This window comes from Heptranchias perlo, chromosome 9 (genome assembly GCF_035084215.1).
Source record: "Heptranchias perlo isolate sHepPer1 chromosome 9, sHepPer1.hap1, whole genome shotgun sequence".
Classification (NCBI taxonomy): domain Eukaryota; kingdom Metazoa; phylum Chordata; class Chondrichthyes; order Hexanchiformes; family Hexanchidae; genus Heptranchias; species Heptranchias perlo.
The window spans coordinates 85,958,607-85,983,447 of NC_090333.1; the positions used below are offsets into that span (position 1 = coordinate 85,958,607).

Below are 24,841 nucleotides of genomic sequence, written 5' to 3' on the forward strand. Positions count from 1 at the left end.
AGTCCCTGTTTATTCAAGGTAAGGGTCACTCACTGTGTAACTGTAGAGTCCCTGTTTATTCAGGGTGAGGGTCACTCACTGTGCAACTGCACAGAGTCCCTGTTTATTCAAGGTAAGGGTCACTCACTGTGTAACTGTACAGAGTCCCTGTTTATTCAAGGTAAGGGTCACTCACTGTGTAACTGTACAGAGTCACTGTTTATTCAGGGTGAGGGTCACTCACTGTGTCAGTGTACAGAGTCACTGTTTATTCAGGGTAAGGGTCACTCACTGTGTAACTGTACAGAGTCCCTGTTTATTCAGGGTGAGGGTCACTCACTGTGTCACTGTAGAGTCCCTGTTTATTCAGGGTAAGGGTCACTCACTGTGTAACTGCACAGAGTCCCTGTTTATTCAGGGTGAGGGTCACTCACTGTGTAACTGTACAGAGTCCCTGTTTATTCAGGGTGAGGGTCACTCACTGTGTAACTGTGCAGAGTCCCTGTTTATTCAGGGTGAGGGTCACTCACTGTGTAACTGTGCAGAGTCCCTGTTTATTCAGGGTGAGGGTCACTCACTGTGTAACTGTGCAGAGTCACTGTTTATTCATGGTCAGGGTCACTCACTGTGTAACTGGATGGATTTTTCGATATCATGAGGCCTGTGCTGCATGTTTGAAGTGGGAATTAATTGCAGCACCATATTTGAGATTATCAGTAATTTCACACAGAGAAATGAATATCTGCTTTGAAATCTGTTGAGAACATGGTTCAAATATTGAAGGAATCTCAATCCTGGCCAACCCGAACCTGACACTGCAATTCCTTGATAACCTCTGCTTTTCTGTCCCACAGTTAACAGATAAGGAGAGGCGGAGCATCACGCTCCTGGACTGCGAGAGGACCAGCAAGGACTGCACCGGCCTGGACTTGGGGACGAAGGAGAATCCAGCAACCTGCTGTCTTGACCTGATGATCTGTTCCCCCGGGCTACCAGACGGTGAGTTCATCAAACATCACTAGAAGATCAACATTGGTGTGTGGAGAGAGTCCAGTTCACTGTGTGTGGAGAGAGTCCAGTTCACTGTGTGTGTGGAGAGAGAGTCCAGTTCACTGTGTGTGGAGAGAGTCCAGTTCACTGTGTGTGGAGAGAGTCCAGTTCACTGTGTGTGGAGAGAGTCCAGTTCACTGTGTGTGGAGAGAGTCCAGTTCACTGTGTGTGGAGAGAGTCCAGTTCACTGTGTGTGGAGAGAGTCCAGTTCACTGTGTGTGGAGAGAGTCCAGTTCACTGTGTGTGGAGAGAGTCCAGTTCACTGTGTGTGGAGAGAGTCCAGTTCACTGTGTGTGGAGAGAGTCCAGTTCACTGTGTGTGGAGAGAGTCCAGTTTACTGTGTGTGTGGAGAGAGTCCAGTTCACTGTGTGTGGAGAGAGTCCAGTTCACTGTGTGTGGAGAGAGTCCAGTTCACTGTGTGTGGAGAGAGAGTCCAGTTCACTGTGTGTGTGGAGAGAGTCCAGTTCACTGTGTGTGGAGAGAGTCCAGTTCACTGTGTGTGTGGAGAGAGTCCAGTTCACTGTGTGTGTGGAGAGAGTCCAGTTCACTGTGTGTGGAGAGAGTCCAGTTCACTGTGTGTGGAGAGAGTCCAGTTCACTGTGTGTGTGGAGAGAGTCCAGTTCACTGTGTGTGTGGAGAGAGTCCAGTTCACTGTGTGTGGAGAGAGTCCAGTTCACTGTGTGTGGAGAGAGTCCAGTTCACTGTGTGTGTGGAGAGAGTCCAGTTCATTGTGCGTGTGGAGAGAGTCCAGTTCATTGTGCGTGTGGAGAGAGTCCAGTTCACTGTGTGTGGAGAGAGTCCAGTTCACTGTGTGTGTGGAGAGAGTCCAGTTCACTGTGTGTGTGGAGAGAGTCCAGTTCACTGTGTGTGGAGAGAGAGTCCAGTTCACTGTGTGTGTGGAGAGAGTCCAGTTCACTGTGTGTGGAGAGAGTCCAGTTCACTGTGTGTGTGGAGAGAGAGTCCAGTTCACTGTGTGTGTGGAGAGAGTCCAGTTCACTGTGTGTGGAGAGAGTCCAGTTCACTGTGTGTGTGGAGAGTGTCCAGTTCACTGTGTGTGTGGAGAGTGTCCAGTTCACTGTGTGTGGAGAGAGAGTCCAGTTCACTGTGTGTGTGGAGAGAGAGTCCAGTTCACTGTGTGTGTGGAGAGAGTCCAGTTCACTGTGTGTGGAGAGAGAGTCCAGTTCACTGTGTGTGGAGAGAGTCCAGTTCACTGTGTGTGGAGAGAGAGTCCAGTTCACTGTGTGTGGAGAGAGAGTCCAGTTCACTGCGTGTGTGGAGAGAGTCCAGTTCACTGTGTGTGTGGAGAGAGTCCAGTTCACTGTGTGTGGAGAGAGTCCAGTTCACTGTGTATGTGGAGAGAGTCCAGTTCACTGTGTGTGGAGAGAGTCCAGTTCACTGTGTGTGGAGAGAGTCCAGTTCACTGTGCGTGTGGAGAGAGTCCAGTTCACTGTGTGTGGAGAGAGTCCAGTTCACTGTGTGTGGAGAGAGTCCAGTTCACTGTGTGTGTGGAGAGAGTCCAGTTCACTGTGTGTGGAGAGAGAGTCCAGTTCACTGTGTGTGTGGAGAGAGTCCAGTTCACTGTGTGTGGAGAGAGTCCAGTTCACTGTGTGTGTGGAGAGAGAGTCCAGTTCACTGTGTGTGTGGAGAGAGTCCAGTTCACTGTGTGTGGAGAGAGTCCAGTTCACTGTGTGTGTGGAGAGTGTCCAGTTCACTGTGTGTGTGGAGAGTGTCCAGTTCACTGTGTGTGGAGAGAGAGTCCAGTTCACTGTGTGTGTGGAGAGAGAGTCCAGTTCACTGTGTGTGTGGAGAGAGTCCAGTTCACTGTGTGTGGAGAGAGTCCAGTTCACTGTGTGTGGAGAGAGAGTCCAGTTCACTGTGTGTGGAGAGAGAGTCCAGTTCACTGTGTGTGTGGAGAGAGTCCAGTTCACTGTGTGTGTGGAGAGAGTCCAGTTCACTGTGTGTGGAGAGAGAGTCCAGTTCACTGTGTGTGGAGAGAGTCCAGTTCACTGTGTGTGTGGAGAGAGTCCAGTTCACTGTGTGTGGAGAGAGTCCAGTTCACTGTGTGTGTGGAGAGAGTCCAGTTCACTGTGTGTGGAGAGAGTCCAGTTCACTGTGTGTGGAGAGAGTCCAGTTCACTGTGTGTGGAGAGAGTCCAGTTCACTGTGTGTGGAGAGAGTCCAGTTCACTGTGTGTGGAGAGAGTCCAGTTCACTGTGTGTGGAGAGAGTCCAGTTCACTGTTTGTGTGGAGAGAGTCCAGTTCACTGTGTGTGGAGAGAGTCCAGTTCACTGTGTGTGGAGAGAGTCCAGTTCACTGTGTGTGGAGAGAGTCCAGTTCACTGTTTGTGTGGAGAGAGTCCAGTTCACTGTGTGTGGAGAGAGTCCAGTTCACTGTGTGTGGAGAGAGTCCAGTTCACTGTTTGTGTGGAGAGAGTCCAGTTCACTGTGTGTGGAGAGAGTCCAGTTCACTGTGTGTGGAGAGAGTCCAGTTCACTGTGTGTGGAGAGAGTCCAGTTCACTGTTTGTGTGGAGAGAGTCCAGTTCACTGTGTGTGTGGAGAGAGTCCAGTTCACTGTGTGTGGAGAGAGAGTCCAGTTCACTGTGTGTGTGGAGAGAGTCCAGTTCACTGTGTGTGGAGAGAGAGTCCAGTTCACTGTGTGTGTGGAGAGAGTCCAGTTCACTGTGTGTGGAGAGAGTCCAGTTCACTGTGTGTGGAGAGAGTCCAGTTCACTGTGTGTGTGGAGAGAGAGTCCAGTTCACTGTGTGTGTGGAGAGAGTCCAGTTCACTGTGTGTGGAGAGAGTCCAGTTCACTGTGTGTGTGGAGAGAGTCCAGTTCACTGTGTGTGTGGAGAGAGTCCAGTTCACTGTGTGTGGAGAGAGTCCAGTTCACTGTGTGTGGCGAGAGTCCAGTTCACTGTGTGTGGAGAGAGTCCAGTTCACTGTGTGTGTGGAAAGTCCAGTTCACTGTGTGTGTGGAGAGAGAGTCCAGTTCACTGTGTGTGGAGAGAGTCCAGTTCACTGTGTGTGGAGAGAGTCCAGTTCACTGTGTGTGGAGAGAGTCCAGTTCACTGTGTGTGTGGAGAGAGTCCAGTTCACTGTGTGTGTGGAGAGAGTCCAGTTCACTGTGTGTGTGGAGAGAGTCCAGTTCACTGTGTGTGGAGAGAGTCCAGTTCACTGTGTGTGTGGAGAGAGTCCAATTCACTGTGTGTGGAGAGAGTCCAGTTCACTGTGTGTGGAGAGAGTCCAGTTCACTGTGTGTGTGGAGAGAGTCCAGTTAACTGTGTGTGGAGAGAGTCCAGTTCACTGTGTGTGGAGAGAGTCCAGTTCACTGTGTGTGTGGAGAGAGTCCAGTTCACTGTGTGTGGAGAGAGTCCAGTTCACTGTGTGTGGAGAGAGAGTCCAGTTCACTGTGTGTGGAGAGAGTCCCGTTCACTGTGTGTGGAGAGAGTCCAGTTCACTGTGTGTGGAGAGAGTCCAGTTCACTGTGTGTGGAGAGAGTCCAGTTCACTGTGTGTGTGGAGAGAGTCCAGTTCACTGTGTGTGTGGAGAGAGTCCAGTTCACTGTGTGTGGAGAGAGTCCAGTTCACTGTGTGTGTGGAGAGAGTCCAGTTCACTGTGTGTGGAGAGAGAGTCCAGTTCACTGTGTGTGGAGAGAGTCCAGTTCACTGTGTGTGTGGAGAGAGTCCAGTTCACTGTGTGTGGAGAGAGTCCAGTTCACTGTGTGTGGAGAGAGAGTCCAGTTCACTGTGTGTGGAGAGAGTCCAGTTCACTGTGTGCGTGGAGAGAGTCCAGTTCACTGTGTGTGGAGAGAGAGTCCAGTTCACTGTGTGTGGAGAGAGTCCAGTTCACTGTGTGTGGAGAGAGTCCAGTTCACTGTGTGTGGAGAGAGTCCAGTTCACTGTGTGTGGAGAGTCCAGTTCACTGTGTGTGGAGAGAGTCCAGTTCACTGTGTGTGGAGAGAGAGTCCAGTTCACTGTGTGTGGAGAGAGTCCCGTTCACTGTGTGTGGAGAGTCCAGTTCACTGTGTGTGTGGAGAGAGTCCAGTTCACTGTGTGTGGAGAGAGTCCAGTTCACTGTGTGTGGAGAGAGAGTCCAGTTCACTGTGTGTGGAGAGTCCAGTTCACTGTGTGTGCGTGTGTGGAGAGAGAGTCCAGTTCACTGTGTGTGGAGAGAGTCCAGTTCACTGTGTGTGCGTGTGTGGAGAGAGAGTCCAGTTCACTGTGTGTGGAGAGAGAGTCCAGTTCACTGTGTGTGCGTGTGTGGAGAGAGAGTCCAGTTCACTGTGTGTGGAGAGAGTCCAGTTCACTGTGTGTGGAGAGAGAGTCCAGTTCACTGTGTGTGTGGAGAGAGTCCAGTTCACTGTGTGTGGAGAGAGAGTCCAGTTCACTGTGTGTGGAGAGAGAGTCCAGTTCACTGTGTGTGTGGAGAGAGTCCAGTTCACTGTGTGTGTGGAGAGAGTCCAGTTCACTGTGTGTGCGTGGGGAGGGCCAAGGTCCCCCGGTGCGGGACGCTGTCAGTTGCACACACTGTGATTGACACTCTCTGTCGCCATGTTTGTGTTCCCAGGTTTTTACTATGTTGACCCTAACGGAGGCTCCCTGGGCGATGCCTTCTCCGTCTTCTGCAACTTCACCCTCGGCGGATCAACGTGCGTCTCCCCAATCACAAGTCAGGTACCTCCTTTGATTACCCAGTCAATCTGGCCCATTTATTGAGGTTCCACGTTTCCGCTTGATTTCCTTGGCAGCCTAGTGGCGACACTCTGACCTTTCACTGCTGAACTCTGGGTTCACAGGGAGCATCAAGTGATTGGATGAAGATCTTACGAGAAATGAGTTTGGACAGCTTCAGTCCAGCTCTTACTGACACTGCGCAAAACCAGCCCCAATTATTGGGCATGAATTTACTCTGTATCTAACCCGTGCTGTACCTGCCCTGGGAGTGTTTGATGGGACAGTGTAGAGGGAGCTTTACTCTGTATCTAACCCGTGCTGTACCTGCCCTGGGAGTGTTTGATGGGACAGTGTAGAGGGAGCTTTACTCTGTATCTAACCCATGCTGTACCTGCCCTGGGAGTGTTTGATGGGACAGTGTAGAGGGAGCTTTACTCTGTATCTAACCCGTGCTGTACCTGCCCTGGGAGTGTTTGATGGGACAGTGTAGAGGGAGCTTTACTCTGTATCTAACCCGTGCTGTACCTGCCCTGGGTGTGTTTGATGGGACAGTGTAGAGGGAGCTTTACTCTGTATCTAACCCGTGCTGGACCTGCCCTGGGAGTGTTTGATGGGACAGTGTAGAGGGAGCTTTACTCTGTATCTAACCCGTGCTGTACCTGCCCTGGGTGTGTTTGATGGGACAGTGTAGAGGGAGCTTTACTCTGTATCTAACCCGTGCTGGACCTGCCCTGGGAGTGTTTGATGGGACAGTGTGGAGGGAGCTTTACTCTGTATCTAACCCGTGCTGTACCTGCCCTGGGAGTGTTTGATGGGACAGTGTAGAGGTAGCTTTACTCTGTATCTAACCCGTGCTGTACCTGCCCTGGGACTGTTTGATGGGACAGTGTAGAGGGAGCTTTACTCTGTATCTAACCCGTGCTGTACCTGCCCTGGGAGTGTTTGATGGGACAGTGTAGAGGGAGCTTTACTCTGTATCTAACCCGTGCTGTACGTGCCCTGGGTGTGTTTGATGGGACAGTGTAGAGGGAGCTTTACTCTGTATCTAACCCGTGCTGGACCTGCCCTGGGACTGTTTGATGGGACAGTGTAGAGGGAGCTTTACTCTGTATCTAACCCGTGCTGTACATGCCCTGGGACTGTTTGATGGGACAGTGCAGAGGGAGCTTTACTCTGTATCTAACCCGTGCTGTACCTGCCCTGGGAGTGTTTGATGGGACAGTGTAGAGGGAGCTTTACTCTGTATCTAACCCGTGCTGTACCTGCCCTGGGAATGTTTGATTGGACAGTGGAGAGGGAGCTTTACTCTGTATCTTACCCGTGCTGTACCTGCCCTCGGAGTGTTTGATGGGACAGTGTAGAATCAGAGAATCAGAGAAGTTTACAACATGGAATCAGGCTCTTCGGCCCAACATGTCCATGTCGCCCAGTTTATACCACTAAGCTAGTCCCAATTGCCTGCACTTGGCCCATATCCCTCTATATCCATCTTACCCATGGAACTGTCCAAATACTTTTTAAAAGACAAAATTGTACCCGCCTCTACTACTGCCTCTGGCAGCTCGTTCCAGACACTCACCACCCTTTGCGTGAAAAAATTGCCCCTCTGGACCCTTTTGTATCTCTCCCCTCTCACCTTAAATCTATGCTCCCTCTTTATAGACTCCCCTACCTTTGGGAAAAGATTTTGACTATCTACCTTATCTCTGCCCCTCATTATTTTATAGACTTCTCTAAGATCACCCCTAAACCTCCTACTCTCCAGGGAAAAAAGTCCCAGTCTATCCAACCTCTCCCTATAAGTCAAACCATCAAGTCCCGGTAGCATCCTAGTAAATCTTTTCTGCACTCTTTCTAGTTTAATAATATCCTTTCTATAATAGGGTGACCAGAACTGTACACAGTACTCCAAGTGTGGCCTCACCAATGCCCTGTACAACTTCAACAAGACATCCCAACTCCTGCATTCAGTGTTCTGACCAATGAAACCAAGCATGCCGAATGCCTTCTTCACCACCCTATCCACCTGTGACTCCACTTTCAAGGAGCTATGAACCTGTACTCCTAGATCTCTTTGTTCTATAACTCTCCCCAACGCCCTACCATTAACGGAGTAGGTCCTGGCCCGATTCGATCTACCAAAATGCATCACCTCACATTTATCTAAATTAAACTCCAGCTGCCATTCATCGGCCCACTGGCCCAATTTATCAAGATCTCGTTGCAATCCTAGATAACCTTCTTCACTGTCCACAATGCCACCAATCTTGGTGTCATCTGCAAACTTACTAACCATGCCTCCTAAATTCTCATCCGAATCATTAATATAAATAACAAATAACAGCGGACCCAGCACCGATCCCTGAGGCACACCGCTGGTCACAGGCCTCCAGTTTGAAAAACAACCCTCTACAACCACCCTCTGTCTTCTGTCGTCAAGCCAATTTTGTATCCAATTGGCTCCCTCACCTTGGATCCCATGAGATTTAACCTTATGTAACAACCTACCATGCGGTACCTTGTCAAATGCTTTGCTGAAGTCCATGTAGACCACGTCTACTGCACAGCCCTCATCTATCTTCTTGGTTACCCCTTCAAAAAACTCAATCAAATTCGTGAGACATGATTTTCCTCTCACAAAACCATGCTGACTGTTCCTAATCGGTCCCTGCCTCTCCAAATGCCCGTAGATCCTGTCTCTCAGAATACCCTCTAACAACTTACCCACGACAGATGTCAGGCTCACCGGTCTGTAGTTCCCAGGCTTTTCTCTGCCGCCCTTCTTAAACAAAGGCACAACATTTGCTACCCTCCAATCTTCAGGCACCTCACCTGTAGCTGTCGATGATTCAAATATCTCTGCTTGGTGACCCGCAATTTCCTCCCTAACCTCCCATAATGTCCTGGGATATATTTCATCAGGTCCCGGAGATTTATCTACCTTGATACGCGTTAAGACTTCCAGCACCTCCCTCTTTGTAATATGCACACTCCTCAAGACATCACTATTTATTTCCCCAAGTTCCCTGACATCCATGCCTTTCTCAACCGTAAATACCGATGTGAAATATTCATTTAGGATCTCACCCATCTCTTGTGGTTCCAAACATAGATGACCTTGTTGATCCTTAAGTGGCCCTACTCTCTCCCTAGTTACTCTTTTGCCCTTTACGTATTTGTAGAAGCTCTTTGGATTCTCCTTTGCCTTATCTGCCAAAGCAATCTCATGTCCCCTTTTTGCCCTCCTGATTTCTCTCTTAATTCTACTCCGGCAATCTCTATACTCCTCAAGGGATCAACTTGATTCCAGCTGTCTATGCATGTCATAAGCCTCCTTCTTCTTTTTGACTCCTGCCTCAATCTCCCGAGTCATCCAAGGTTCCCTACTTCTACCAGCCTTGCCCTTCACTTTATAAGGAATGTGCTTACCCTGAACCCTGGTTAACACACTTTTGAAAGCCTCCCACTTACCAGACGTCCCTTTGCCTGCCAACAGACTCTCCCAATCAACTTCTGAAAGTCCCTGTATAATACCATCAAAATTGGCCTTTCCCCAATTTAGAATTTTAACTTTTGGGCCAGACCTATCATTCTCCATAGCTATCTTAAAACTAATGGAATTATGATCACTGGTCCCAAAGTGATCCCTCACTAACACTTCTGTCACCTGCCCTTCCTTATTTCCCAAGAGGAGGTCAAGTTTTGCCCCCTCTCTAGTCGGGCCATCCACATACTGAATGAGAAATTCCTCCTGAATACACTCAACAAATTTCTCTCCATCCAAGCCCCTAATGCTATGGCTGTCCCAGTCAATGTTGGGAAAGTTAAAGTCCCCTACTATTACCACCCTATTTTTCTTGCAGCTGTCTGTAATCTCCTTACATATTTGCTCCTCAATTTCCCGTTGACTATTTGGGGGTCTGTAGTACAATCCTATCAAAGTGATCTCTCCCTTCTTATTTTTCAGTTCTACCCATATAGACTCAGTGGGCGAACCCTCGGATATATCCCCTCTCAGTACTGCCGTGATGTTCTCCCTAATCAAGAACGCAACTCCCCCTCCTCTCTTACCTCCTGCTCTATCTTTCCTATAGCATCTGTACCCTGGAACATTGAGCTGCCAGTCCTGCCCCTCCCTTAGCCATGTTTCAGTAATAGCTATAACATCCCAGTCCCATGTACCCATCCATGCCCTGAGTTCATCTGCCTTGCCCATCAGACTTCTTGCATTGAAATAAATGCAGTTTAATCTGGACTTCCCTTAGTCTTTACCCTGCTTTCTCAGACCATCTGTCCGGTCATGTTCTGTACACTCTCCCTTCCTGCCTTTTGTTTCTGTCACCACTTTACTTCCCACTGACTTCCTGCATCGGTTCCCATCCCCCTGCCACATTAGTTTAAACCCTCCCCAACAGCACTAGCAAACACTCCCCCTAGGACATTGGTTCCAGTCCTGCCCAGATGCAGACCGTCCAATTTGTACTGGTCCCACCTCCCCCAGCACCGGTTCCAATGGCCCAGGAATTTGAATCCCTCCCTCTTGCACCATCTCTCAAGCCACGTATTCATCCTAGCTATCCTGTCATTCCTACTCTGACTAGCCCGTGGCACTGGTAGCAATCCTGAGATTACTACCTTTGAGGTCCTACTTTTTAGTTTAACTCCTAACTTCCTAAATTCAGCTTGTAGGACCTCATCCTGTTTTTTACCTATATCGTTGGTGCCTATATGCACCACGACAACTGGCTGTTCACCCTCCCCCTCCAGAATGTCCTGCAGCCGCTCCGAGACATCCTTGACCCTTGCACCAGGGAGGCAACATACCATCCTGGAGTCTCAGTTGCGTCCGCAGAAACGCCTGTCTATTCCCCTTACAATCGAGTCCCCTATCACTATAGCTCTGCCACTCTTTTTCCTGCCCTCCTGTGCAGCAGAGCCAGCCACGGTGCCATGAACCTGGCCGCTGTCACCTTCCCCTGGTGAGCCATCTCCCCCAACAGTATCCAAAACGGTATACCTGTTTTGGAGGGAGATGACCGCAGGGGACCCCTGCACTGCCTTCCTACTCTTCCTCTGTCTGTTGGTCACCCATTCACTATCTCCCTCAGTAATTTTTATCTGTGGTGTGATCAACTCACTGAACGTGCTATCCACGACTTTCTCAGCATCGCGGATGCTCCAAAGTGAGTCCATCCGCAGCTCCAGAGCCGTCAAGCGGTCAAACAGTAGCTGCAGCTGGACACACTTCCCGCAGGTGAAGGAATCAGGGATACAGGAAGGATCCCTGAATTCCCACATCCCACAAGAGGAACATGACATGGGTCTGGGATCTCCTGCCATGACTTAACCCTTAAGTTAGCTTAACAACAACTACAATGTGGAGGGAGCTTTACTCTGTGTCTGACCAGTGATGCACCTGCCCTGGGAGTGTTTGATGGGACAGTGTAGAGGGAGCTTTACTCTGTATCTAACCCGTGCTGTACCTGCCCTGGGAGTGTTTGATGGGACAGTGTAGAGGGAGCTTTACTCTGTGTCTGACCAGTGCTGTACCTGCAGGGAGTTTTAGGAACATGGGAACTGAAGGAGGCCATTCAGCCCCTTGACCCCTCACATGCTCACACACATACACTCACTCACACTCTCTCACTCACACACACACACACACACACACACACACTCACACTCACTCACAGTCCCACATATATGCACACTCACTGTCTCACACAGTCTCTCACTCTCAGTCTCTCATACACATTCTCACACACACTCAGTCAGGCACACACTCACTCAGGCTCACACATACTCACTCTCACAGTCTCGCACATGGAATCACTCAGTCTCACACACACGTACATTCTCACACACTCACACTCAGTCTCACTCTCACACACTTACTCAAAGTCTCACACACAGTCTCACTCAATCACAGACTTACACACATACTCGCCCCTCACACAGTCTCGCATACACAGTCTCATACACACTCAGGTACACAGTCTCACACACTCAGGTACACAGTCTCATACACACTCAGGTACACAGTCTCACACACTCAGGTACACAGTCTCACACACTCAGGTACACAGTCTCATACACACTCAGGTACACAGTCTCATACACACTCAGGTACACAGTCTCACACACTCAGGTACACAGTCTCACACACTCAGGTACACAGTCTCATACACACTCAGGTACACAGTCTCATACACACTCAGGTACACAGTCTCATACACACTCAGGTACACAGTCTCATACACACTCAGGTACACAGTCTCACACACTCAGGTACACAGTCTCATACACACTCAGGTACACAGTCTCACACACTCAGGTACACAGTCTCACACACTCAGGTACACATTCTCATACACACTCAGGTACACAGTCTCATACACACTCAGGTACACAGTCTCATACACACTCAGGTACACAGTCTCATACACACTCAGGTACACAGTCTCACACACACTCAGGTACACAGTCTCATACACACTCAGGTGCACAGTCTCATACACACTCAGGTACACAGTCTCACACACACTCAGGTACACAGTCGCACACACACTCAGGTACACAGTCTCACACACACTCAGGTACACAGTCTCACACACACTCAGGTACACAGTCTCACACACACTCAGGTACACAGTCTCACACACACTCAGGTACACAGTCTCATACACACTCAGGTACACAGTCTCACACACACTCAGGTACACAGTCTCACACACACTCAGGTACACAGTCTCATACACACTCAGGAACACAGTCTCACACACACTCAGGTACACAGTCTCACACACACTCAGGTACACAGTCTCATACACACTCAGGTACACAGTCTCATACACACTCAGGTACACAGTCTCACACACACTCAGGTACACAGTCGCACACACACTCAGGTACACAGTCTCACACACACTCAGGTACACAGTCTCACACACACTCAGGTACACAGTCTCACACACACTCAGGTACACAGTCTCACACACACTCAGGTACACAGTCTCATACACACTCAGGTACACAGTCTCACACACACTCAGGTACACAGTCTCATACACACTCAGGTACACAGTCGCACACACACTCAGGTACACAGTCTCATACACACTCAGGTACACAGTCTCATACACACTCAGGTACACAGTCTCACACACACTCAGGTACACAGTCTCACACACACTCAGGTACACAGTCTCATACACACTCAGGTACACAGTCTCATACACACTCAGGTACACAGTCTCACACACACTCAGGTACACAGTCTCATACACACTCAGGTACACAGTCTCACACACACACTGTTTCACAGACACTCACTCAGTCTCACACACTAACGCTCACTGTCTCACTCACTCAGTCTCATACAAACTCACTCAGTCTCTCACACACAGTCAGTCCCTCGCTCTGCCTCGCGCGCGCTCCGCCTCTCTCGGCCAGCCTCACGCGCGCGCTCCGCCTCTCTCGGCCAGCCTCACGCGCGCGCTCCGCCTCTCTCGGCCAGCCTCACGCGCGCGCTCCGCCTCTCTCGGCCAGCCTCACGCGCGCGCTCCGCCTCTCTCGGCCAGCCTCACGCGCGCGCTCCGCCTCTCTCGGCCAGCCTCACGCGCGCGCTCCGCCTCTCTCGGCCAGCCTCACGCGCGCGCTTCGCCTCTCTCGGTGTCGGGTGTTTTGTGGTTGTTCTGACCCTATTGATCGGTGCAGATATCTGGTCCCCGGTCTAGCCAAGGAACCCTTATACCTCACAGATCGGGGGTTCAGGAAAACGGGACTTATTCTAACGCACCCGGTGATGGATCATAAGAACATAAGCCGAATAGCACAGAGAACACACAAACTCAGTGTTTGAATTGAATTGGAATGTTGGGTTTTTTTATACCGTCAACACGAAGAAAATAACGATAAAAACGGTCCTACACAGTACATTGAGTTACACACACCCACTACAGCACTTCATCCCGCTAAACTAAGAGGTTGGTGGGGACCCTGGAGACACCTATCACACTCACTCACTCACTCACTCACTCACACACACACGTATGGTCGAGGCTCACCAATCCTTTACACTTGCAGGTCTGGCTGACCGGTTCTCTCATGTAGAGTTTGTTGGTTTCGCTGGAAGCTGCTCTCCTCCCTGGAGAGCTCGGTGAAAAAAAAAGAAAGAGGAAGAGAGAGAGAGAGAGAGAGAGCGAGCTGGAAAAGTGATAAGAAGCAAGAACCAGAGACAGCAAAAGCAAGAGAGCAAACCAAGAGAGCAGAACAAGAGAGAGAGGGGTTTCGAGTTTCCACTTATATACCCCTCCTCTTACAATGGTCTCCGTCACTTAAATGAGGCACTTCATGCCTGTTTAAACAGTTCTTACAAAGTCCTTAAGAGTCCTTGATGGCTTTTGATGGTCTCTCATCATGTTGCAATTGCTTCTCTCGATGGGCCATTGTTCTTCGAATTCATTCCGATTGTCGAGCACTTGCCACACAAGGCTCCCTTTTCACCCCACGTCCTAGGTGGCGATTGGTTTTGCATCAGAACCGAGGCATGGCCCCGCCATGTCTGGAGCAGTTGCCTCTCTCGATGGCCGACTGCCTCTCGAATTAGTGCTGAGTGTTGACCACCTGCTGTAAGTTTTGCATTAAAACAGAGACAGTAGTAATTCTCCCACATTCCACTGTGTGTGTTGTTGATTCGTCTGGTGACCTCTCACCTATCCTTCCATCTTAGGATTTTAGTCAATGGACAAAGTTTTACATCCTCAGGGAAAAGGTGGAATTCCCAGAATTCTTACAACGGTCAGCCACGCACGCGCACTCAGCCTCTCACGGTCAGCCTCGCGTGCACGGTCAGCCTCGCGCGCGCACTCAGCCTCTCACGGTCAGCCTCGCGTGCACGGTCAGCCTCGCGCGCGCACTCAGCCTCTCACGGTCAGCCTCGCGTGCACGGTCAGCCTCGCGTGCACGGTCAGCCTCGCGCGCGCACTCAGCCTCTCACGGTCAGCCTCGCGTGCACGGTCAGCCTCGCGCGCGCACTCAGCCTCTCACGGTCAGCCTCGCGTGCACGGTCAGCCTCGCGTGCACGGTCAGCCTCGCGCGCGCACTCAGCCTCTCACGGTCAGCCTCGCGCGCGCACTCAGCTGTCTCGCTCTCACTCGCGCGCGCTGTCTCGCTCTCACTCGCACGCTCGCTGTCTCGCTCTCACTCGCACGCTCGCTGTCTCTCTCGCGCTGTCTCGCTCTCACTCGCACGCTCGCTGTCTCGCTCTCACTCGCACGCTCGCTGTCTCTCTCGCGCTGTCTCGCTCTCACTCGCACGCTCGCTGTCTCTCTCGCGCTGTCTCGCTCTCACTCGCACGCTCGCTGTCTCTCTCGCGCTGTCTCGCTCTCACTCGTACGCTCGCTGTCTCTCTCGCGCTGTCTCGCTCTCACTCGCACGCTCGCTGTCTCTCTCGCGCTGTCTCGCTCTCACTCGTACGCTCGCTGTCTCTCTCGCGCTGTCTCGCTCTCACTCGCACGCTCGCTGTCTCTCTCGCGCTGTCTCGCTCTCACTCGCACGCTCGCTGTCTCTCTCGCGCTGTCTCGCTCTCACTCGTACGCTCGCTGTCTCTCTCGCGCTGTCTCGCTCTCACTCGCACGCTCGCTGTCTCTCTCGCGCTGTCTCGCTCTCACTCGTACGCTCGCTGTCTCTCTCACGCTGTCTCGCTCTCACTCGCACGCTCGCTGTCTCGCTCTCACTCGCACGCTCGCTGTCTCTCTCGCGCTGTCTCGCTCTCACTCGCACGCTCGCTGTCTCTCTCGCGCTGTCTCGCTCTCACTCGTACGCTCGCTGTCTCTCTCGCGCTGTCTCGCTCTCACTCGCACGCTCGCTGTCTCTCTCGCGCTGTCTCGCTCTCACTCGTACGCTCGCTGTCTCTCTCGCGCTGTCTCGCTCTCACTCGCACGCTCGCTGTCTCTCTCGCGCTGTCTCGCTCTCACTCGTACGCTCGCTGTCTCTCTCGCGCTGTCTCGCTCTCACTCGCACGCTCGCTGTCTCGCTCTCACTCGCACGCTCGCTGTCTCTCTCGCGCTGTCTCGCTCTCACTCGCACGCTCGCTGTCTCGCTCTCACTCGCACGCTCGCTGTCTCTCTCGCGCTGTCTCGCTCTCACTCGCACGCTCGCTGTCTCTCTCGCGCTGTCTCGCTCTCACTCGCACGCTCGCTGTCTCTCTCGCGCTGTCTCGCTCTCACTCGCAAGCTCGCTGTCTCGCTCTCACTTGTACACTGGCTCTTACTCACACATGCTCACACTGTCAAACACAAATACACACTCAGACTCATCACGCACGCACTCACTGTCACACACCCCCCCCGCCACACTCACTGTCACACACACCCCCCGCCACACTCACTGTCACACACCCCCCCCGCCACACTCACTGTCACACACCCCCCCCGCCACACTCACTGTCACACACACCCCCCGCCACACTCACTGTCACACACCCCCCCCGCCACACTCACTGTCACACACACCCCCCGCCACACTCACTGTCACACACCCCCCCCACCACACTCACTGTCACACACACACACCCACCACACTCACTGTCACACACACACACCCACCACACTCACTGTCACACACACACACCCACCACACTCACTGTCACACACACACACCCACCACACTCACTGTCACACACACACACCCACCACACTCACTGTCACACACACACACCCACCACACTCACTGTCACACACACACACCCACCACACTCACTGTCACACACACACCCCCACCACACTCACTGTCACACACACACACCCACCACACTCACTGTCACACACACACCCCCACCACACTCACTGTCACACACACACACCCACCACACTCACTGTCACACACACACCCCCCGCCACACTCACTGTCACACACACACACCCACCACACTCACTGTCACACACACACCCACCACACTCACTGTCACACACACACCCGCCACACTCACTGTCACACACACACCCCCCGCCACACTCACTGTCACACACACACCCCGCCACACTCACTGTCACACACACCCCCCGCCACACTCACTGTCACACACACACCCACCACACTCACTGTCACACACACACCCGCCACACTCACTGTCACACACACCCCCCGCCACACTCACTGTCACACACACCCCCCGCCACACTCACTGTCACACACACACCCACCACACTCACTGTCACACACATCCCCACCACTCACAGTGTCATGGACACAGACACACTCCCTCACACAGAGACACATTTCACACTGAGCTGTGACCCGGTGGTTGATTTTGAAGCCTGACCCAGTCCCCCAGCCGGACTCTGAGGTCTGTCAGTGTGTGAGAGTGATGCTGGGTTCCAGGGACAGTCTGTTGATGATCAGACTCACTCACCCGCTCTCTGCTCTTTCTTCCAGTTTGAATACCTGGGCCTGGGTCCAGTCCAGCTCCGATTCCTGCGGCTGTACAGTCACAGCGTCTCGCAACGCTTCACCTACTCCTGCCCGTCCTCCAGAGAGTCCTCCGGCCCACACAGTCACTCCACAGACACTCACGTTCACTTCCTGGGAGACAACGGGGAGAAGATAGAGTATGGGCACCGCAGTTACCGAGTCAAGCTCGCTGGATGTCAGGTATACCAACAGGGGGCAGGTTATATACAGAATAACAGATACCCGGGAGTGAGTTACAGACTGGAATCTAATCGAGGGGTTCGGGGGGTTTATATATAGAATAACAGATACCCGGGAGTGAGTTACAGACTGGAATCTAATCGAGGGGTTCGGGGGGTTTATATATAGAATAACAGATACCCGGGAGTGAGTTACAGACTGGAATCTAATCGAGGGGTTCAGGGGTTTATATACGGAATAACAGATACCCGGGAGTGAGTTACAGACTGGAATCTAATCGAGGGGTTCGGGGGTTTATATACGGAATAACAGATACCCGGGAGTGAGTTACAGACTGGAATCTAATCGAGGGGTTCGGGGGGTTTATATATAGAATAACAGATACCCGGGAGTGAGTTACAGACTGGAATCTAATCGAGGGGTTCAGGGGTTTATATACGGAATAACAGACACCCGGGAGTGAGTTACAGACTGGAATCTAATCGAGGGGTTCGGGGGGTTATATATAGAATAACAGATACCCGGGAGTGAGTGACAGACTGGAATCTAATCGAGGGGTTCGGGGGGTTTATATATAGAATAACAGATACCCGGGAGTGAGTTACAGACTGGAATCCAATCGAGGGGTTCGGGGGGTTATATATAGAATAACAGATACCCGGGAGTGAGTGACAGACTGGAATCTAATCGAGGGGTTCGGGGGGTTTATATATAGAATAACAGATACCCCGGAGTGAGTTACAGACTGGAATCTAATCGAGGGGTTCGGGGGGTTATATATAGAATAACAGATACCCGGGAGTGAGTGACAGACTGGAATCTAATCGAGGGGTTCGGGGGGTTTATATATAGAATAACAGATACCCGGGAGTGAGTTACAGACTGGAATCTAATCGAGGGGTTCGGCGTTTTATATATAGAATAACAGATACCCGGGAGTGAGTTACAGACTGGAATCCAATCGAGGGGTTCGGGGGGTTATATATAGAATAACAGATACCCGGGAGTGAGTGACAGACTGGAATCTAATCGAGGGGTTCGGGGGGTTATATATAGAATAACAGATACCCGGGAGTGAGTGACAGACTGGAATCTAATCGAGGGGTTCGGGGGGTTTATATATAGAATAACAGATACCCGGGAGTGAGTTACAGACTGGAATCTAATCGAGGGGTTCGGGGGGTTTATATATCGAATAACAGATACCCGGGAGTGAGTTACAGACTGGAATCTAATCGAGGGGTTCAGGGGTTTATATATAGAATAACAGATACCCGGGAGTGAGTTACAGACCGGAATCTAATCGAGGAGTTCGGGGGGTTTATATATAGAATAACAGATACCCGGGAGTGAATTACAGACTGGAATCTAATCGAGGGGTTCGGGGGGTTTATATATAGAATAACAGATACCCGGGAGTGAGTTACAGACTGGAATCTAATCTAGGGGTTCGGGGGTTTATATATAGAATAACAGATACCCGGGAATGAGTTACAGGCTGGAATCTAATCGAGGGGGTCGGGGGTTTATATATAGAATAACAGATACCCGGGAGTGAATTACAGACTGGAATCTAATCGAGGGGTTCGGGGGGTTTATATATAGAATAACAGATACCCGGGAGTGAGTTACAGACTGGAATCTAATCGAGGGGTTCGGGGGTTTATATATAGAATAACAGATACCCGGGAGTGAGTTACAGACTGGAATCTAATCGAGGGGTTCGGGGGTTTATATATAGAATAACAGATACCCGGGAGTGAGTTACAGACTGGAATCTAATCGAGGGGTTCGGGGGTTTATATATAGAATAACAGATACCCGGGAGTGAATTACAGACTGGAATCTAATCGAGGGGTTCGGGGGGTTTATATAGAGAATAACAGATACCCGGGAGTGAGTTACAGACTGGAATCTAATCGAGGGGTTCGGGGGTTTATATATAGAATAACAGATACCCGGGAGTGAGTTACAGACTGGAATCTAATCGAGGGGTTCGGGGGTTTATATATAGAATAACAGATACCCGGGAGTGAGTTACAGACTGGAATCTAATCGAGGGGTTTGGGGGGTTTATATATAGAATAGCAGATACCCGGGAGTGAGTTACAGACTGGAATCTAATCGAGGGGTTCGGGGGGTTTATATATAGAATAACAGATACCCGGGAGTGAGTTACAGACTGGAATCTAATCGAGGGGTTCGGGGGGTTTATATATAGAATAACAGATACCCGGGAGTGAGTTACAGACTGGAATCTAATCGAGGGGTTCGGGGGGTTTATATATAGAATAACAGATACATGGGAGTGAGTTACAGACTGGAATCTAATCGAGGGGTTTGGGGGGTTTATATATAGAATAACAGATACCCGGGAGTGAGTTACAGACTGGAATCTAATCAAGGGGTTCGGGGGGTTTATATATAGAATAACAGATACCCGGGAGTGAGGTACAGGCTGGAATCTAATCGAGGGGTTCGGGGGGTTTATATATAGAATAACAGATACCCGGGAGTGAGTTACAGACTGGAATCTAATCGAGGGGTTCGGGGGGGTAATATATTGAATAACAGATACCCGGGAGTGAGTTACAGACTGGGATCTGATCGAGAGGTTCGGGGGTTTATATATAGAATAACAGATACCCGGGAGTGAGTTACAGACTGGGATCTAATCGAGGGATTCGGGGGGTTTATATATAGAATAACAGATACCCGGGAGTGAGTTACAGACTGAAATCTAATCGTGGGGTTCAGGGGGTTTATATACAGAATAACAGATACCCAGGAGTGAGTTACAGGCTGGAATCTAATCGAGGGGTTCGGGGGCTTTATATACAGAATAACAGATACCTGGGAGTGAGTTACAGACTGGGATCTAATCGAGGGGTTCGGGGGGTTTATATATAGAATAACAGATACCCGGGAGTGAGTTACAGACTGGGATCTAATCGAGGGGTTCGGGGGTTTATATATAGAATAACAGATACCCGGGAGTGAGTTACAGACTGGAATCTAATCGAGGGGTTCGGGGGGTTTATATATAGAATAACAGATACCCGGGAGTGAGTTACAGGCTGGAATCGAATCGAGGGGTTTGGGGGGTTTATATATAGAATAACGGATACCCGGGAGTGAGTTACAGGCTGGAATCTAATCGAGGGGTTCGGGGGGTTTATATATAGAATAACGGATACCCGGGAGTGAGTTACAGACTGGAATCTAATCGAGGGGTTCGGGGGGTTTATATATAGAATAACAGATACCCGGGAGTGAGTTACAGACTGGGATCTAATCGAGGGGTTCTGGGGTTTATATATAGAATAACAGATACCCGGGAGTGAGTTACAGACTGGAATCTAATCGAGGGGTTCGGGGGGTTTATATGTAGAATAACAGATACCCGGGAGTGAGTTACAGGCTGGAATCTAATCGAGGGGTTCGGGGGGTTTATATACAGAATAACAGATACCCGGGAGTGAGTTACAGACTGGAATCTAATCGATGGGTTCGGGGGGTTTATATATAGAATAACAGATACCCGGGAGTGAGTTACAGACTGGAATCCAATCGTGGGGTTCGGGGGGTTTATATATAGAATAACAGATACCTGGGAGTGAGTTACAGACTGGAATCTAATCGAGGGGTTCGGGGGGGTTTATATATAGAATAGCAGATTCCCAGGAGTGAGTTACAGACTGGAATCCAATCGAGGGGTTCGGGGGGTTTATATATAGAATAACAGATACCCGGGAGTGAGTTACAGACTGGAATCTAATCGAGGAGTTCGGGGGGTTTATATATAGAATAACAGATACCCGGGAGTGAGTTACAGACTGGAATCCAATCGAGGGGTTCGGGGGGGTTTCTATGTAGAATAACAGATACCCGGGAGTGAGTTACAGACTGGAATCTAATCGAGGGGTTCGGGGGGTTTATATATACAATAACAGATACCCGGGAGTGAGTTACAGACTGGAATCTAATCGAGGGGTTCGGGGGGGTTTATATATAGATTAGCAGATACCCGGGAGTGAGTTACAGACTGGAATCCAATCAAGGGGTTCGGGGGGTTTATATATAGAATAACAGATACCCGGGAGTGAGTTACAGGCTGGAATCTAATCGAGGGGTTCTGGGGGTTTATATATAGAATAACAGATACCCGTGAGTGAGTTACAGACTGGAATCTAATCGAGGGGTTCGGGGGGGTTTATATATAGAATAACAGATACCCGGGAGTGAGTTACAGACTGGAATCTAATCGAGGGGTTCGGTGGTTTATATATAGAATAACAGATACCTGGGAGTGAGTTACAGACTGGAATCTAATCGAGGGGTTCGGGGGGGTTTATATATAGAATAACAGATACCCGGGAGTGAGTTACAGGCTGGAAGCTAATCGAGGGGTTCGGGGGGTTTATATATAGAATAACAGATACCCGGGAGTGAGTTACAGACTGGAATCTAATCGAGGGGTTCGGGGGGTTTATATATAGAATAGCAGATACCCGGGAGTGAGTTACAGACTGGAATCTAATCGAGGGGTTCGGGGGGTTTATATAAAGAATAACAGATACCCGGGAGTGAGTTACAGACTGGAATCTAATCGAGGGGTTCGGGGGGTTTATATAAAGAATAACAGATACCCGGGAGTGAGTTGCAGACTGGAATCTAATCAAGCGGTTCGGGGTGTTTATATATAGAATAACAGATACCCGGGAGTGAGTTACAGACTGGAATCTAATCGAGGGGTTCGGGGGGTTTATATAAAGAATAACAGATACCCGGGAGTGAGTTACAGACTGGAATCTAATCGAGGGGTTCGGGGATTTATATATAGAATAACAGATACCCGGGAGTGAGTTCGAGACTGGAATCTGATCGAGGGGTTCGGGGGGTTTATATACAGAATAACAGATACCCGGGAGTGAGTTCCAGACTGGAATCTAATCGAGGGGTTCGTGGGGTTTATATATAGAATAACAGATACCCGGGAGTGAGTTACAGGCTGGAATCTAATCGAGGGGTTCGTGGGGCTTATATATAGAATAGCAGATACCCGGGAGTGAGTTACAGGCTGGAATCTAATCGAGGGGTTCGGGGGTTTATATATGGAATAACAGATACCCAGGAGTGAGTTACAGGCTGGAATCTAATCGAGGTGTTCGTGGGGTTTATATTTAGAATAACAGATACCCGGGAGTGAGTTACAGGCTGGAATCTAATCGAGGGGTTCGGGGGGTTTATATTTAGAATAACAGATACCCGGGAGTGAGTTACAGACTGGAATCTAATCGAGGGGTTCGTGGGGTTTATATATAGAATAACAGATACCCGGGAGTGAATTACAGACTGGAATCTAATCGAGGGGTTCGGGGGGGTTTATATATAGAATAACAGATACCCGGGAGTGAGTTACAGGCTGGAATCTAATCGAGGGGTTCGGGTGTTTATATATAGAATAACAGATACCCGGGAGTGAGTTCCAGACTGGAATCTAATCGAGGGGTTCGGGGGGTTTATATATAGAATAACAGATACCCGGGAGTGAGTTACAGGCTGGAATCTAATCGAGGGGTTCGGGGGGTTTATATATAGAATAACAGATACCCGGGAGTGAGTTACAGTTTTATGGTCCTGATCACGGTGACTCCAGCTGGCTGTGAATGGACATTTGGTGAGTTGATCTGGATTGTCATTGGTGCCTCACCCCATGGTTGAATGGACTGCGGCCCTTGAGTAAGGTAATGGAGGGTGTGTGAGGAACTTTACCTCAGCCTGGGAGGGGGGATGGTGGGATGTGGGAGTCGGGGGTGAACCAGTGAACCAAAGTTGTGATCTGACTTCCTCCTTCCTGCAGTCTGCCGTCCGGTCAGTGGATGTGACCGATGTGGAGATTTGGAGCTGGGACGTGGACCTGCTTCCCCTGCGAGACGTGACCTTCAGTGCCTGGAGCCCAGGAGGAGAGACCAGCTTCACCCTGGGGCCCGTCTGCTTCCTGTAGCACCCAGCCCGAGACCCCCCAATCTCCCAGACCAGCTGCCCTCCTTCAGTCTAACAGAAGCTGGGTGGTGAACTGCCAGGGTATCGAGCCACTCCCACTGCAGATCTGAGCCCATGGACCTGACTCCTCCCCTCAACGCACGAGGGTCGAGTGTCACCCATCGTCGCCTCAGCTTTTCCAGAGTTATTCCCTCCCTCGGGGATTTTACAGTCCCCGGAATCACTCGATCGGGACAGTGTGAGGAATGTGAACGAGTCTGAGGGGGCCTCGGGGAGAGGAGCAGGGACAATGTGAGGGGGTCTCAGGGACAATGGGAGGGGGTCTCGGGGAGAGTAGAGGGGGTCTCGGGGAGAGGAGAGGGGGTCTGGGGGTAGGGGAGAGGAGCAGGAGCAGGGACAATGTGAGGGGGTCTCGGGGACAATGGGAGGGGGTCTCGGGGAGAGTAGAGGGGGTCTCGGGGAGAGGAGAGGGGGTCTCGGGGAGAGGAGAGGGGGTCTCGGGGAGAGGAGAGGGGGTCTCGGGGAGAGGAGAGGGGGTCTCGGGGAGAGGAGAGGGGGTTTCGGAGAGTGGAGGGGGTCTCGAGGAGAGGAGCAGGAACAATGTAAGGGGGTCTGGGGAGAGAGGAGAGGGCGTCTGGGGAGTCTGAGTGGGGGAGAGGAGAGGGGGTCTGGGTGGGGGAGAGGTGAGGGGGTCTGGGTGGGGGAGAGTAGCAGGAGCAGCGACAATGTAAGGGGGTCTCGGGGAGAGGAGAGTGGGTCTCGGGGAGAGGAGAGGAGCAGGAACAATGTGAGGGGGTCTGGGGAGAGAGGAGGGGGGTCTGGGTGGGGGAGAGGAGACGGTGTCTGGGTGGGGAAGAGGAGCAGGAGCAGGGACAATGTGAGGGGGTCTCGGGGAGGGGGGTCTCAGGGACAGGGGAGGTGGTCTTGGGGAGAGGTGAGAGGGTCTGGGTGGGGGAGAGGAGCATCCAGCATTCACTTCCTGAAGGGGAAGGTCGGAGGGTCACAGGGGGTCCTGAGTCTGGGAATGAGGACTGAGGACCGTCTCCTGAGGGACACATGGGCCACAGACCCGTCTGGTGAACTGTTGGAGGGACGGAGGGAGGGACGGAGGGAGGGACGGAGGGAGGGAGGATGCTTTCGCCATCTAGTCCGAATCTCACTCAACTGTAAGATGTGAAGTTGGGTCTGTGATGAAGATATCGAGTCCCACACTTCCCACCGAGCTCATCCTTGGACATCAATAAATCTGTCTTCTCCTGGTCTGTGTTGACGGGTGTGTGTGCTGATTTTCTGTCTCAGGTCCCTTCCTGTGTGTTGATGGGTCTCAGAGTCCACTCCACAGGCCGGTGTCGGGGAATTGAGAGAAATGAGACTTGTATTTCTACATCAACTTCCCCAGCTCAGGAAAGCCCACAACAGCCAGTGAAATAGTTTTGAAGAGTAGTCACTGTTGTAATGGAGGAAATCCCACAGCCAATTCAC

At 51.0% G+C, this 24,841-nt stretch overlaps 1 protein-coding gene across 1 annotated transcript in view; it reads left to right on the forward strand.

Annotated features, from left to right (window-relative positions):
• Positions 1 to 23,634, forward strand: part of LOC137325074 (collagen alpha-1(V) chain) — a 55,562-nt gene extending 31,928 nt beyond the window's left edge. The window contains exons 7-10 of the mRNA XM_067989771.1: positions 834 to 978; positions 5,595 to 5,701; positions 17,138 to 17,353; positions 23,217 to 23,634. Of these exons, the coding sequence (XP_067845872.1) occupies positions 834 to 978; positions 5,595 to 5,701; positions 17,138 to 17,353; positions 23,217 to 23,360 (612 nt within the window). The 3' untranslated portion in view covers positions 23,361 to 23,634. The remainder of the gene's footprint in view (positions 1 to 833; positions 979 to 5,594; positions 5,702 to 17,137; positions 17,354 to 23,216) is intronic.
• The last annotated feature ends 1,207 nt before the right edge of the window (positions 23,635 to 24,841 follow it).